Source organism: Hylobates moloch, unplaced genomic scaffold, assembly GCF_009828535.3.
Source record: "Hylobates moloch isolate HMO894 unplaced genomic scaffold, HMol_V3 SCAFFOLD_32, whole genome shotgun sequence".
In the NCBI taxonomy this organism is placed as follows: domain Eukaryota; kingdom Metazoa; phylum Chordata; class Mammalia; order Primates; family Hylobatidae; genus Hylobates; species Hylobates moloch.
Genome location: NW_026652307.1, coordinates 1457104 through 1469932, shown reverse-complemented (window position 1 = coordinate 1469932; position 12829 = coordinate 1457104). Strand labels below are relative to the sequence as shown.

At 49.2% G+C, this 12829-nt stretch overlaps 1 protein-coding gene across 6 annotated transcripts in view; it reads left to right on the top strand.

The window, feature by feature from the left end:
• Positions 1 to 12829, top strand: part of LOC131382495 (cadherin-like protein 26) — a 159661-nt gene that overhangs the window by 57199 nt on the left and 89633 nt on the right. For 3 of the 6 annotated variants that reach the window (XM_058434539.1, XM_058434540.1, XM_058434537.1), the window contains 2 exons: positions 3743 to 3774; positions 4823 to 5291. The exons of 1 other annotated variant lie outside the window; for it this stretch is intronic. In XM_058434539.1, coding sequence (XP_058290522.1) covers positions 3743 to 3774; positions 4823 to 5096 — 306 coding nt within the window. In that variant the 3' untranslated portion in view covers positions 5097 to 5291. Of the gene's footprint in view, positions 1 to 3742; positions 3776 to 4822; positions 5292 to 8018; positions 8091 to 12829 lie in introns of those variants that run through there. 2 more of the 6 variants (XM_058434545.1, XM_058434546.1) reach the window with 2 other exon arrangements.

The following is a 12829-nucleotide window of genomic DNA, read 5'->3' as shown; positions in this document are numbered from 1 at the left end:
ACACGCGCCATGCTCCTGTTGCATTACATCCACTATCTCCAGCCTCCCTACCATCTAGCATGTGCCACCTTCAAGGTCTTGGCCATGTTCTTCTAACGCTGATACTGTTATTTACTTCAGGTTTTTCTTTAAATCAACTCAATTTTTTATTTAAATGTATTTTTAAAGTGGGGTACAAGAAATTAGAAAGAATGAATAAGACCTACTATTTGATAGCACAGCAGGGTGACTATCGTTAATAATAACTTAATTGTACATTTAAAAATAACTAATCACGTATAACTGGATTGTTTGCAACACAAAGGATAAATGCTTAGGGGATGAATCTCCCCATTCTCCATGATGTGATTACTATGCATTGCACACCTGGATCAAAACATTTCATGAACCCTATAAATATATATACCTACTATGTACCCCCAAAAATTAAAAATTAAATAAATTAAAAAATAAAAAAGTAAGATTTCCAACTCTCTTCCAAGTGGAAAACTAGTAAGACTTTCTAGGAATGGGAAGAAATCATACAAAATATGACATAAAACATACAACTAAATGCTGGTTGATAGTATTGCCTGTGAGGACCCAGCTGAGCCCTGCACCCTCTTTATTATGATGGGGTCTTTAATGAGGTGAGTGCTAACCTGAGACTTTTTATGTAACCAGAGAAATAGAAGGGCAGTTAGAAAAAATAAAGTACTTCTCATTGTGTCTCTATTGGTATATCTCAAAAAATCACTGAGGTCTGTGTCTCATGCATCAGGGGTGTTAATGTGTTTCACTTCCCATGCTTCTCACTCCTCAAGTTGGGCTCTGTTACGTCCATTTCAGAGTTGAAGAAACAGAGGCTCAAAGAGGTTGCAGAGCGAGGATGTTCAAGAAGGGGAATTCCAGCCCAGGGCTCTTGAGATAGAACATCATTGTTCTGTACCAGATGCCAGGTGCCAAGTTCTGAGCTTGGCACTTCACCTTCATTACCTTGTTCTGTCCACATTCCTGCCCTGTGGAACTGTTATGGTTTTCATTTTACGGGGGACACAGAGGCTCAGTGGGGTGCAGAGATGCTCCCAAGCTCTCCTGGCAGTGAAACAAAAGCAGAGTTCTTGACCAGGGCATGGGGTGCTGCAGAGGACACACATTCCCTCTCTCAGATGCTGCTTGTTCTCTCCACAACCAGCTGTGGGGCATCTGCTTTGCCAGGGGCCCTGAGTGTCAGCAACAGCCAGAATAACAGGGAAGCAGAGAGAGAGTTTGCTGGAAGGGCTTAGGGGATGCACAAATGTAGGGCAGAAGCTGGAGGTAGAAAGAACCAGAGCCTAGGCACTCTGGTGTCCGGGACGCCTCAGGGCTGTGGCCAGAAGACATAGGCACCTTTTCTACTCTTTTGGGGGGTCTTCTCCTCAAAGGTGGGGACCTTGAGCAAGAGGGTCCAGTGGATCTGCTCAGGTTACGTGCCTCCCCTCTGGGCAGGGTGGGATCCTTGTTTGGAGAGTCCCACCCAGCAGGATTCACACAATAGGAAGTTGGGGCAGGGGGATCAGGGTTCCATCATAAAGGGTAAGAAGGCTAAAACAAACCTCCGAACCTGCAGAAGTTACCTACTACATGCCAGTTGGCCCCGTGCCGGGGCGCCTTCTATCATACTATCCTGTAGAGGTGACAAGAAGTCCCAGCCTCAAAAAGGGGCTGGCGGGCTGGGTCCTAGTCCTTTCTCTGCCATGGCTCCAGGATGGACTTATACCCTGGATTGGTTATCTCATTTCAAAGCAGGGAAAGATCTCTGAGAGCTTTGTCCAGCTCCCTGGATGCTCTGCTCCAGGTGATCTTGGCACCCTCTTCTGGGTCCGGCACCCACACACTGGCACACCTTCCATGACCCTGAGGTCCATGCAGCCTCCAGACTCACCTACCGATTCTCTTCCTGGGATTCTCAGCTTTCTAGCACACCCACTTCCAGAGGTGAGAGACCTCCAATTAAAAACAAAATTGTACACAACTACAGCCTCATTTCCATTGTTTAAGGAATTAATTATCTTTGTGTATCTTTTCCGATAACAGCTCTCATTAAATTAAACCCAAGGCATTTATATTCCCTGGGAATAACAGGCTGATTATATATGGCGGAAATGTGCTGGAATTTCTTTAGAAATCAGCACATTGGCTCTTGAGGACTAGCTGGTGATCACAGGTATAGGTTTTGAAGTTCGAGTGTCAGGATTAAAATCCAGGCTCTGCCATTGCTGGCTGTGTGGCCTTGAGCAAGTTACATTACCTCTCTGTGTCTCAGCTTCCCCATCTGTGCAAGTTGGACAGTAAGAGTTCCTATCTCCCAGGCTTGTTGCAAGGATTAAATACATTCATGTAATGATCAGCAAGGTTAACTATGAACACGCTCACAAAGACACACATGGGCTCTTCTGGTGCAATAGGGACGTGGCCTGGAAACTCACTGCCACGTGGCATTTGGGAGCACAAGGGATCAGACCTCATCGTCTGTGCACAGATGGACAAGATCATAAAGGGGAAAAATTAGCATCGGGAAACTGGTTATTTATTTGAGATTGAAAGCGGGAGAAATCTGCCCGGGACATCTTCCCCTCTCCTCTCTTTGTTTTGTCTGCCAAATAGAGGCAGCGCCTCCTCTCCACTCTATTTCTTAATTGAGTAAACTCCGTGATCCTAAATGCAAACAAACATGGAGCCAGCACAAACAAGCACGTGCTTCCTGTATGCGCCACTTCTGAGGAGCAGCCTGAGCAACAGGTGAACTGGCTGGGAGACAGAAACGGCTGCAGAAGGCGCCTCCAGGATTTGGCGTGAGAGCCCTGCAAGGTCAGCCCACGGGCTCCTTCTTTGTTAGACTGTTTGTTCATTCATTTGTTTATTCAAGTGTTTAGTGAGAACTTCCATGTGGACGACAAAGACCTAGCTCACAAGGGGCGCGTGGCTAGGGAGGTAGGTGTGGACAAAGAGCCACGTAGGATGTCAGTGCTGAGATGCGGCAGCCACAGGGAGCTATGGAAGGGGGCAGAAAGAAGACCCCAGAGCTCAGGGAAGGCCTGCAGGGCAAGCAGGGAGTTGTCAGCCCAGCGAAGAGCCAGGAACGTGAGGAGAAGGTCTGCCAGCGCCTGAAGGGGAGAAGCCAGGGTTCACCAGCTTCAAGAGTTGATACAGTTGAAAGCATCATCTCTCCTTGGGCAGCATTCTGGGCTGTGGCTTTAATTTGAGTATAGTGTGTGCCTGCAAAACCTCGGCTGTATTCAACCTAGTCTGCCATTGATGGAATGAGAACTGCTCCCAAATTATTTACATTCAAATTGGGAAGCAACTGAAACCCAACAGTAGGAGATTCATTACGGTAATTCCATGGAAATGGAATAATATGCTGTCGTTAAAAGTGTTCAAATCTTTTATAGTTATGATAAATCTAATAATAAAATCTTGAGAGAATATTAGAATATATTTTTAACATTTTCCCAGTTTGGTGAAAAAAGCCCCAAATATCTGTACGAGCCTAGATAAATGACAAGAAAGGAAGACAGTAAAATTTTTATGATGGTTATTGCTCAATGGTTGGATTTTTTAAAATACTCTTCTACAACTTCTAAATTTTATGCCCTGAGGATATATTACCTCCACAGTAAGAAAAACTATGAAAGGTATTTAAAACCCAAACTGGCTTTGGGCATGCAGAATGCTTGGTTATTTCTTAAGTATAAATATAACTCCCCCTCTGTCCCATCAGCACGCGTGTTGCAGGGAGTCTGATGTTGCTTGGTAAGTCTCTTTGGTCATTTCCTACTAATGCCCTTTGTTCTCCCGATTCTCTCTCTGAGGTTGAGGCTGGGGGATGGGGTGTGCTATGCCTCCTGGATGTCTGTCTGCTGCCAAAACATCCTCTCCTGTCTCTGTCTCATTGGTGCATTTTGATGAACGTATATTGCCTGGTCACTGTGTGCTAACCACCAAATTATGAAACATTTGTGCTGAAAGGGAGCTGAGAGATCCTTAAACTCAATGAATCATTAGGCATAAGACACACACACACACACACACACACACATATGAATACATACAAACACACACACACATACACACACACACACATGAATACACACAAACACACAAACAGCTTGGCTGGTCTGGGTGAAGCATGTGTGTGTTTGGGGGAAATTTCCTTCCCCACCTGTGGTTGTCCATTTGCCCACGAGCAGCTTCCGCGGTAGGTTTGTGGACCCCAACGCCGTGTAACACTGTGTGAAAAACACAAAGGCTTGCAGCCCTCTCACTGCAGATGTGGGAACACGACTCTGTTTAAAACCCTTCAAAGCCCGCCTTCTTGCTGTGTGATGCTGCCGGGACCAGCAGGGCAGGTCACCACGCTGTCTCTTCAAAGCAGCTCGCTCCTGCCCACAGCGCTGGGCACAAGGGCAGCCACGAGTTGTTTGATTTCTGTGTCCCCAGCAGATGGCTTGGTGCACAGGGGCAGGGCCTGTCTGTCCCTCTCACTGCTGTGTCCCAGGCTATGTCCCCACCATGTGACTTTAGACAAGTTCCTCAGCATCTCTGTGTCCCGGTTCCCTCATTTGTAACATCAGGATGTTGATAAGGATCATAGCAATAGGGATGTCCTTATGGGGCCTCGTGAAAGTTAAGAGTTCTCTGTGATGTGCCTAGAACCACAGAGGGCAGCAAGTGGGTGCCACGGAAAGTCATCTCTTTATCATAGTTGTTACTGGTAACTATGACTATTATTAAGGTCAGGGGTCTCCCACCTTCTGCATCCAGGCCTTGTCACTCCTCATAAAAGTTTTCTCCTTTCAAGGACTTTCAATGCCCTGAAAACGGAATGCTCCTCCCTGCCGCCCATCAGCTGCTGCAGAGTCCTGGACCCCTTGAACTCGCCTTGCTTAGTTCTTTGCAGGGGCCGCCTTGGATGCCGCCTCACTTCCCTCTTCTTGGCTCCGTGGCTGTCAGAGGGGCTGGGCACTGGGTTACTTCATCAGTTCCTGGGTGTTGACCGGCAGGAAACAGTGGTTTCCTGTTCATATCCTGCTGAGCCTGGGCCGGGTGGAGGTGCCCAGCACGGAATCTTGTGAAATCGCGTGGACTGCAACACCCAGCAGCGCTGTGAGCCCACCCTGAAATCCACAGTGACCCGCGTGGCATGTGCTGGGAATTGAACACTTGGGGAAAGAGCTGGGGTCCAGCGGATCAGGCCCGACCGAGTCGTTCCCACAGCTCAGGAACGGACGCTGCAAGCCTGCTTGGTAGCAGTTTGGCTGACGGCAAACTTTTGCAACACAGTGCAAAAACCATTTAACACCTTTAAGGGGATTGGAAATGGGTTTTTCATGTGTGGTGGTGCTGAAAATTGAGAATAATGACAGAATTATTAAAAACAGCCTTCTCAGCCTTAGACTCTTAATTGCCTCTGGTCTGTAAAACTGACAAATAAGCACTGTAGAAGCCACAGATTAAATCTGTTGTCTTGGGAGCCCCGGAGAATTGTCTCTGAATTCTTTCGTTTATGGATTGTAGAAACTGCTTTTGGGGTAGTTGGATGTAGAAGCAGAAGGACAGAGCGGGGAGCTGGGAGCAGGAGGCCTGGGTTTGTCTCCTGAGTCTGTTTCCAGTGGGGCCTGAGGCTCCCACGTGAGGGAAAGTTTGAATGGGCCAGGCACATGGGCCCTGTGGGGTGACAGAGCTGTGGGCTCCATGGTGGCTCTGTGGGCAGCTAGCTTGGGGATGGCTGAGATAAAGACAAGTGGTTTTCCTTCCTGCAGGACTTCTCAGCGCCTTTAATGTGGTTATAATGATAGAAAACATGTATGAAGTCCATACCCTGAACTAGAAACAATGCTAAAAGCTTTGCACTTGGCCTTTTTTTTTTTTTTTTTTTTTAAATCAACATGTGTGAGGACGGAAGCTTAGGCTTACAGATGTGGACTCATGGAGAGTGAGTGGAAGTGTCTGATCTTTAACCCAGTTCTGTCTGACCAAAAAGCCTGTGCTGTAACCACTGTGCTTCCCTGCCTCTCTGTCCTGTTGAGAGAACTGTGGGGAAAGCCTTGAGATTGTGTATCCAGTGCTCCCCTCCTCCTGATTGGAAGATCGCGGCTCAGAAGGCTAGCGCGGCTTCTCCTGTCCTCCGAGTGGTTAGATGCACGTGTCCTCTTCTGTCCTCTGCTCTTCCCACATCCCTCTCTCTCTGGTGCTCTGCTGGAGCCCCTGGGATCAGGGGTCGCAGGAGCACCTGGGCCATTTGCGTGGTTGTTGGAAAAGGATGTCCCATCAAGGTGCCTGCCATCAAAGTGCCTTATTGCTTGAGTTCCAATCTCGGCTTCACAACTCTGTAGCTGTGTGACTTTGCACAATGTACTTAGCCTCTCTGTGCCTGAACATCCTTGTTTGTAGATAGTAAAGATAATTGTCCCTTACTCCTAGGTTTCACATTGAGTGTTTAGCAAGTTAACGTTTGTAACGTGTGAAGTCATAAGATGCAGGACCGGATGACTGCCCTACCCACAAGGGGTGTAGGATCTTCCCGAGTTGCACTACTTATGGGACAGGTCTGCCAAGCAGCGCTTGTGAAGATAAAGGTGATGATGAGTTCCTCCACAAAGCAAGAGCCTCAGAGAGACTGGAAAATAACCCCAGTGCCTTTTATCAAGTGGCCAGCAGATGGCAGAAGCAAGCCAGGAACAGAGCTTGTGTGCTGCGGCTGTGGCAGCTACGTTTGAAAATCCCGTGGTGTTTGGTGGTCGTATTAAGAGACCTCTAGTGTAGGAGCATCCTTCATTCTAAGTAGGATTCTGAACAAACTCAGAATGGCTTTGTGGCTGGTACCGAGGACCCAGGGGCCACGGCTGCTCCCAGTGGGTGCTGGTGCCCATTTGTTTGTGCAAGTTGGTCCCCTGTAGGGAGGACAGGTGGTCTGTCCCGGGCATTCTGGCCTGTGCACAAAGGCCCAGGGATGGAAGTGGGGCAGTATGTCCCCATCATTAAATAGGGCATTCTTGATAATAATCCCATAAGGCTTAATGTGATGGGTGTGGTCAATCATTCATTCATTCCGTGAGGATTTAGTGAGCAGCTACTCCATGCCTCTAGGCTCCAAGGGTGCAGCATGAGAAACACATGCAAGGCCCACGATGACCAGGAGCTCACCTTCCAGGGAGAGAGGAGAAAAATAAATGGTAGGGAGTTAAACAAGACAAAGTAGAAAAGGGCCAGCTGCAAGAATGAAATTAAATAGGAGGCTGGTGGCAGGCGGGCAGGGAAGCCGGCAGCACCTGACTGCCCAGAACAAGCCGCACCTGTGAGGAGCTGGGAAGGGCACTCCAGGCAGAGGGAGCAGCCAGAGCAAACTCTGGGAGGGGGGATGAGCCTCTTGTTGAAGAACTGGAAGGAGGTCAGGGTGGCTGAGCAGAACGCATGAGGCGGAAGGAGGAAGTGAGGGGCCCTGGGCCTGGCCACCAGCCGGCAGGATTAGGGGTGAGGACTCCACCTGGGAGAGTGTGAATGGCCCAGTGTGAAGGACAAAGCAGTTTCATGCAGCTCAGCCTGTCTGGCTAAGTGCGCAGCCCTGAGGATTGGGCTCTGAGCGTTGCAGCCCTTCTGAGTCTGTGGGCCCCTCTCCCAGGAGGATCAGGTTGCCCAGGGCAGCTGGAAATGTCTTTAAGTGACTCCTTGCTGCGCTGCGGCTGCATCTTGCCGACATCATTTCCCCCACAAGCGCTGGTCTCGTGGGGCGGCTGCCCCCTCTCCTCTGCACATCTAGCTCCCCTGCCAGGCCTGCGCTGTTTTCTGGGGCCTCACAGAGACGCTAGGGCAGGTGGAGCCTGAGCAAGACGCGCCATCCTCCCCTTCAGCCTGTCGCGGCTCCTCCCCGGGGCATGCTTGAAAGCCCAGACATGTTCTTCACTTCTGAGAAAGCAGTTACACTGACAATTCCTGGCAGACTCGGGTTCAAATCCTTATTAGGCTGTTAAGTGAGAGGGGATTTCATTTCCTTGCAGCCACCCTGGGTCCTGCCACTGAGCAGCTGTCGGCGGGCTCTGCTGTGAGTTCTCCTCTTCCAGCTTTCCCACCTCCCAAGGTAACCTGGTGTGGGGAGGAAGCCGGGGGCCTCTGGTGAATGGGAACCTGTGCAAAGAAGGAGCCGAGGGCAGGGAGAGGTGGGATAAGGCCCAGCGTGGGGGCCTGGAAGTGAGGCCAGCAGAGGGTCATTGAGAGGCCCTCGGAGAATACGTTCTGGGGACGCAGGCAGGGAACACCTGTTTCCTGCTGTGTGACTCTCACAACCCACCTGCGGACACGCACACACAGGAACACACATGATGAATACACATATACCGACACATATATACATACACACACATACCTATGTATACACATGTACACATGTACACTCACACATGCACGTGCACATATAGACCTACAGATACATAAATGTACATCCTTACAGATGTGTACATATACAGTACACATGCATGTACCCACAAATACTTATGCCCACATCTACATATATGTATAATACATATATACACATATAGATATATACATAGATATATACTCACATGTCTATGTATAAACACACACATCTATATACACATGCCTATACATATATGCACATACATGCCCACATACACCTATGCAAACATATGCACGGCTATATTTAAATATGCACATACATGCACATATACACACATACATGCATGTGCATGCATGTGCATTCATGTACATGTACACACACGTGCTGACATCGACACATGCATTACACATACACATAATATAGATATACACACATATACATGCATGCATACATCTGTATGCATCCATACACATATATGGATATAGACAAATATCAGATAGACATACACATACATGCACATATCTGTATGCACACATATATACATACAGATAAACGCATGTACATTCATATAGATTTCCACATTTACAAGTGCATATTGGTACAAATATGCATACATATGTGTATGTATGAATCTTTTCTCCCTCTATATCACACACCTACCTTTGGCTGAGGGCTTAGTGTTTACTAGGTGCCAGGCTCTGCTCTCTTAACATAAGGTTGCCCCAAAGCAGACCCCGAGCTGAGGATTTGGGTGCAAGTGGCTAACATGGACGGTGGTCCAGCAGCACTGTGAGGAAGTAGGGCTGAAACCTGGAAGGGAGCAAGGCCGGGGATTAGGCTGACCACAAACAAAGCCATCACTGAGGACCTTGGGGTTCAGTTTCTCCGGGGGGGTTCTCTAAGCGACTGTGTTGCATCAGGTGTCAGAATTGCCCTCTGGAGGACTGGAAAACTGGGTGTTGACCACCACTTCCTGCTCCTGGCCATGAACTCCTGGTGCTTCTAGTTTGCCCAGCACAGGCCATGTCCTCCTGGGGCCAGCGAGGGTCCACAGGCAGAGGCTGGAGACCTGTGCTGCAGGTGATCGCAGGTGGGCCCTGGGCCACCACACCTTTCACACAGGTGCTGCCTCATGGGTCCTTCACAACAACCCCCGTTTGACAAGGAAGAATCTGGGGCTTGTGGGGGGTCTACAGATTTGAGGGGTGTTATGGGCGAGGCTCATAGCAGAACCAGGTCAAGAATCAAGGTTGTGTGATTCTAACAGGTAAGTCCTGACAATGACTTGCAAGTGTGAGCCATGCAGGGGCAGGACAGGCCTCATGAGTGGTGACAGGAGGTGGTTCAGGGTTGGTTTGCACAGCCTGGCATTCTTTGAAGGGCAGCTGCAGTGAAGGGCCTGGCTGCAGAGCCAGCCTGCCTGGGTCCAGATCCCAGACTCACCATGTGCTGAGGGAGCTTGGGGAACTGCGGGTTCCCTCTGGGCTTAGTTTCTCGTCCACGCTAAGAAGGCTCAGTTGAATCATGTTCATGATGGAGTGCTTGCAACACCGCCAGAGAGCAAGGGATTGTGAATGAGGCCGCCCTGGGGAAGCGCAGGTGTGTTGGGGTGGACGGGTAACCAGGTATTGTGACAGGGGCACGTGGTGGCACTCAGCCTCCTTGTGTCTGTAGCACACTTTTGAACACTAGACTTCCTAGTGGCACCTGTAGCACCCTTAGAAAGTGAATGCTGCTGCCCAAATTAAATCTAAGCAGACAGAACTGAACGTCCCAGCATAACCTCAGTGTCTCTGGGGCCCCATCTGCCCTGCTCTTAGCATCCCACCTTAGTGGGACACTCAAAGCAATTGGAGAAATGACCTGAGTTCATCCAAACCCTTTAAGGAGAAACCTCTCTCTGACTTTCCCTCCGATTCTCTCACCCCATATTTCTCCCCCCCGCCCCATGGTCTCACTCCAGAGCTTTTCCAGAGCCCTTTTCTTTCCCAGAGGCTCCACGGAACCAGCCCTCACAGCTCTGGCCTTGTTTTCTGCTCCACGTTTTAGCATGAGTCAGACATGCTAAACGGCAAACATGACATTTTCTTTAGTGGGTAGGGGGAAGAGGAGGGCTGAACCTCTAGCATCTGTCGCTGTCACACACAGTCATTGTCCAATTACCTTTTGGGAGGGAAAACCCAGTACTAATCACTCCGCCCACCCCCGTTTCTCCTGATCTGAATTACCTACCTTAACGATGTGTTAACATTTTACCCAAGTTCACTCAGAATCAGAAAGTGCGTAGAGGTGCCCACTAGAGGGTGGGCGCACAGCAGTGGAGTGGGCATCTCGGCTCTCCGCCCATTGGGATCCTGCCAGGTTGTTCAGAGCAGCTCCGCAGTGTCACTCTCCTCCCCACCCTCCCTTTCCTTGGGGTCCAGCCGTTTCTAGCTCCCATGTTGCTCCTCCCGAGCTGGATCTAACCTAGCTTCTGTCTTTTACCTGTTACCTCATTTGTGCAGTTAACATTTTATGCACGTCCCTTACAGTGTAGAAGGAAAACATAATTCCAATCTGACTCCATTCAGTGCAGTTAAATGCTGCACGTGAACATCCCCATCCAGAAGTTCATCCAATGTGGACCCATCAGAAAGCAGGAGTTCTAAATGTTTGCATTGTGCAAGCATCCTTAGCATGTTGCTATATAGGTGTTTAAGAGTGTTTTAAGAGATATTTGGAAAATTGGTTGGGGATTTTTTTTGTTGGCCTGGGAATGTATTACTATTTTTTCCCAGTTCACATAAAGGGATGAAGCCCTGATGTCTGAAAATTTGCTCTCCAAAGTGTTTCCAGGAATTGACAATATTCGGATAATGAGGGGTGTCTGTACTTTCCTTGACCTAAATTGCTGGTAGAGGGGGATATTTTTGTACGATTGGGCAAGGTCAAACAGAGAATCGAATCAGGAAGAACAGGGCCTGACATGATGAATCCCTGCCTCGCCTTGCCATTGACAAGAGACAGAATAAATGCCCCCAAAGAACCCTGCACCATGAACGCTTGATGGCAATCCTGTGTTAGGGCTTCGCTGCTCACTGTCAGGCAGCAGCCACACTACCCAGGGCGGTGGGGAAGGCGTTTTGCAGCCACACTGCAGCAGGAGGCTGGTCACATCCACGGGCTCCACCAAGCCAGGAAGCGGAGCTCGGCCTGTCTCACATGGCACAGGCTCGGGGTGCTCAGAGCTTATAATTAATTAGAGCCACGGCTGATTGATTTTTTTTCAAGGCTGGCACTCACGCTGGGTGCCTGAGAAGACGATGAATCTGCAGAGCCCAAGTGCTGCCTGGCCTGTCAGGAACCAGCTGCAGCCGGGATTCTCTGCAGCCTTCCCCGCAGCAAGCTGGGGTAGCCACGAGCCCTGCCTGTCCAACGTAGGGCGGACATGCCTGCTGGGTCTGGCAGCCTTGACACCCCCAGATTCTGCTGGAAGATGCTCGTGGCCTGAAGGCTCATTTTGTAGTCGCTCTACCCTGAGACGCAGCTTCTGCGCTGGCAGGATTAACGCAAACAGAATCTACTTGGCTCATTCCTCGCCGGGCCTCAACAGGCCTGCAACGCCACTGTCTGCCGGGGAGAGCCGCTCGCTGATACTGTTCATTAAAACCATGACTTTGGGGGCAAGAAAAAAGTTAAAAATGCTGAAGTCATCTTCACTAATAGAAATCTTATTTTGGAGGTGCTCACGGAGGTCAGGCTGACCAGAAAAACCCACAAGCCATAAATAAGCTCAAATAGTTTTATTTAATTTACTTAACGCAGTGCCTGGAGTCCTCATAGGGAGAGGTGCCTGGCATCAGCACAGGGTGGGGGTGGCCACCCTCATCTCTAGCCCCTGGGTCCCAGGGCTGAGAGGAGGGAGAGAGCTGAACTTTCTTGGAAGAATGTGGAACTGCTGAGTAGATGCTTTAGAATTTGCTGACCCAGGCATCTGGGAGTACAGCCTGACCGGCCATCTCTGCTCCAAGCTATCTATAGTCCGATGGCTATTTTCAATTGGAAATTCATTTTAAAGTGGTGGCAGTGACGGGGGAGTGGCTGTATCTATAATCCATTATTTCACACAGAGAATTCCCTTTTTTCATTTTTTTCTGGCCAAAGTTGCTGCTTTGAATGTGGATGGGTCTTGGAGCCCAAGACTGAGCTGGCTGCTTGGAGAAAAATTGGAGGGACTTGAAAAGACCCGAGGGAGGGTGTCCTCTGAGTTGGGGGTGGCAGAAAACATCTTAAATGTGCAGGCCCAAGCCTTCTGCAGTGAAGCGAATAGGACTCTGGCTTCGGCGGACCTAACTCAGTCTCTGGGTTCTTCGGCTAATTTGTGAAATTACCTCTCCCCTCAGGACTGGGAGAGAACAGCCTTAAATAAGTGCAATTTAATTCCCTTGATTATGGTCCTCTTTAAGGAAAAACCAA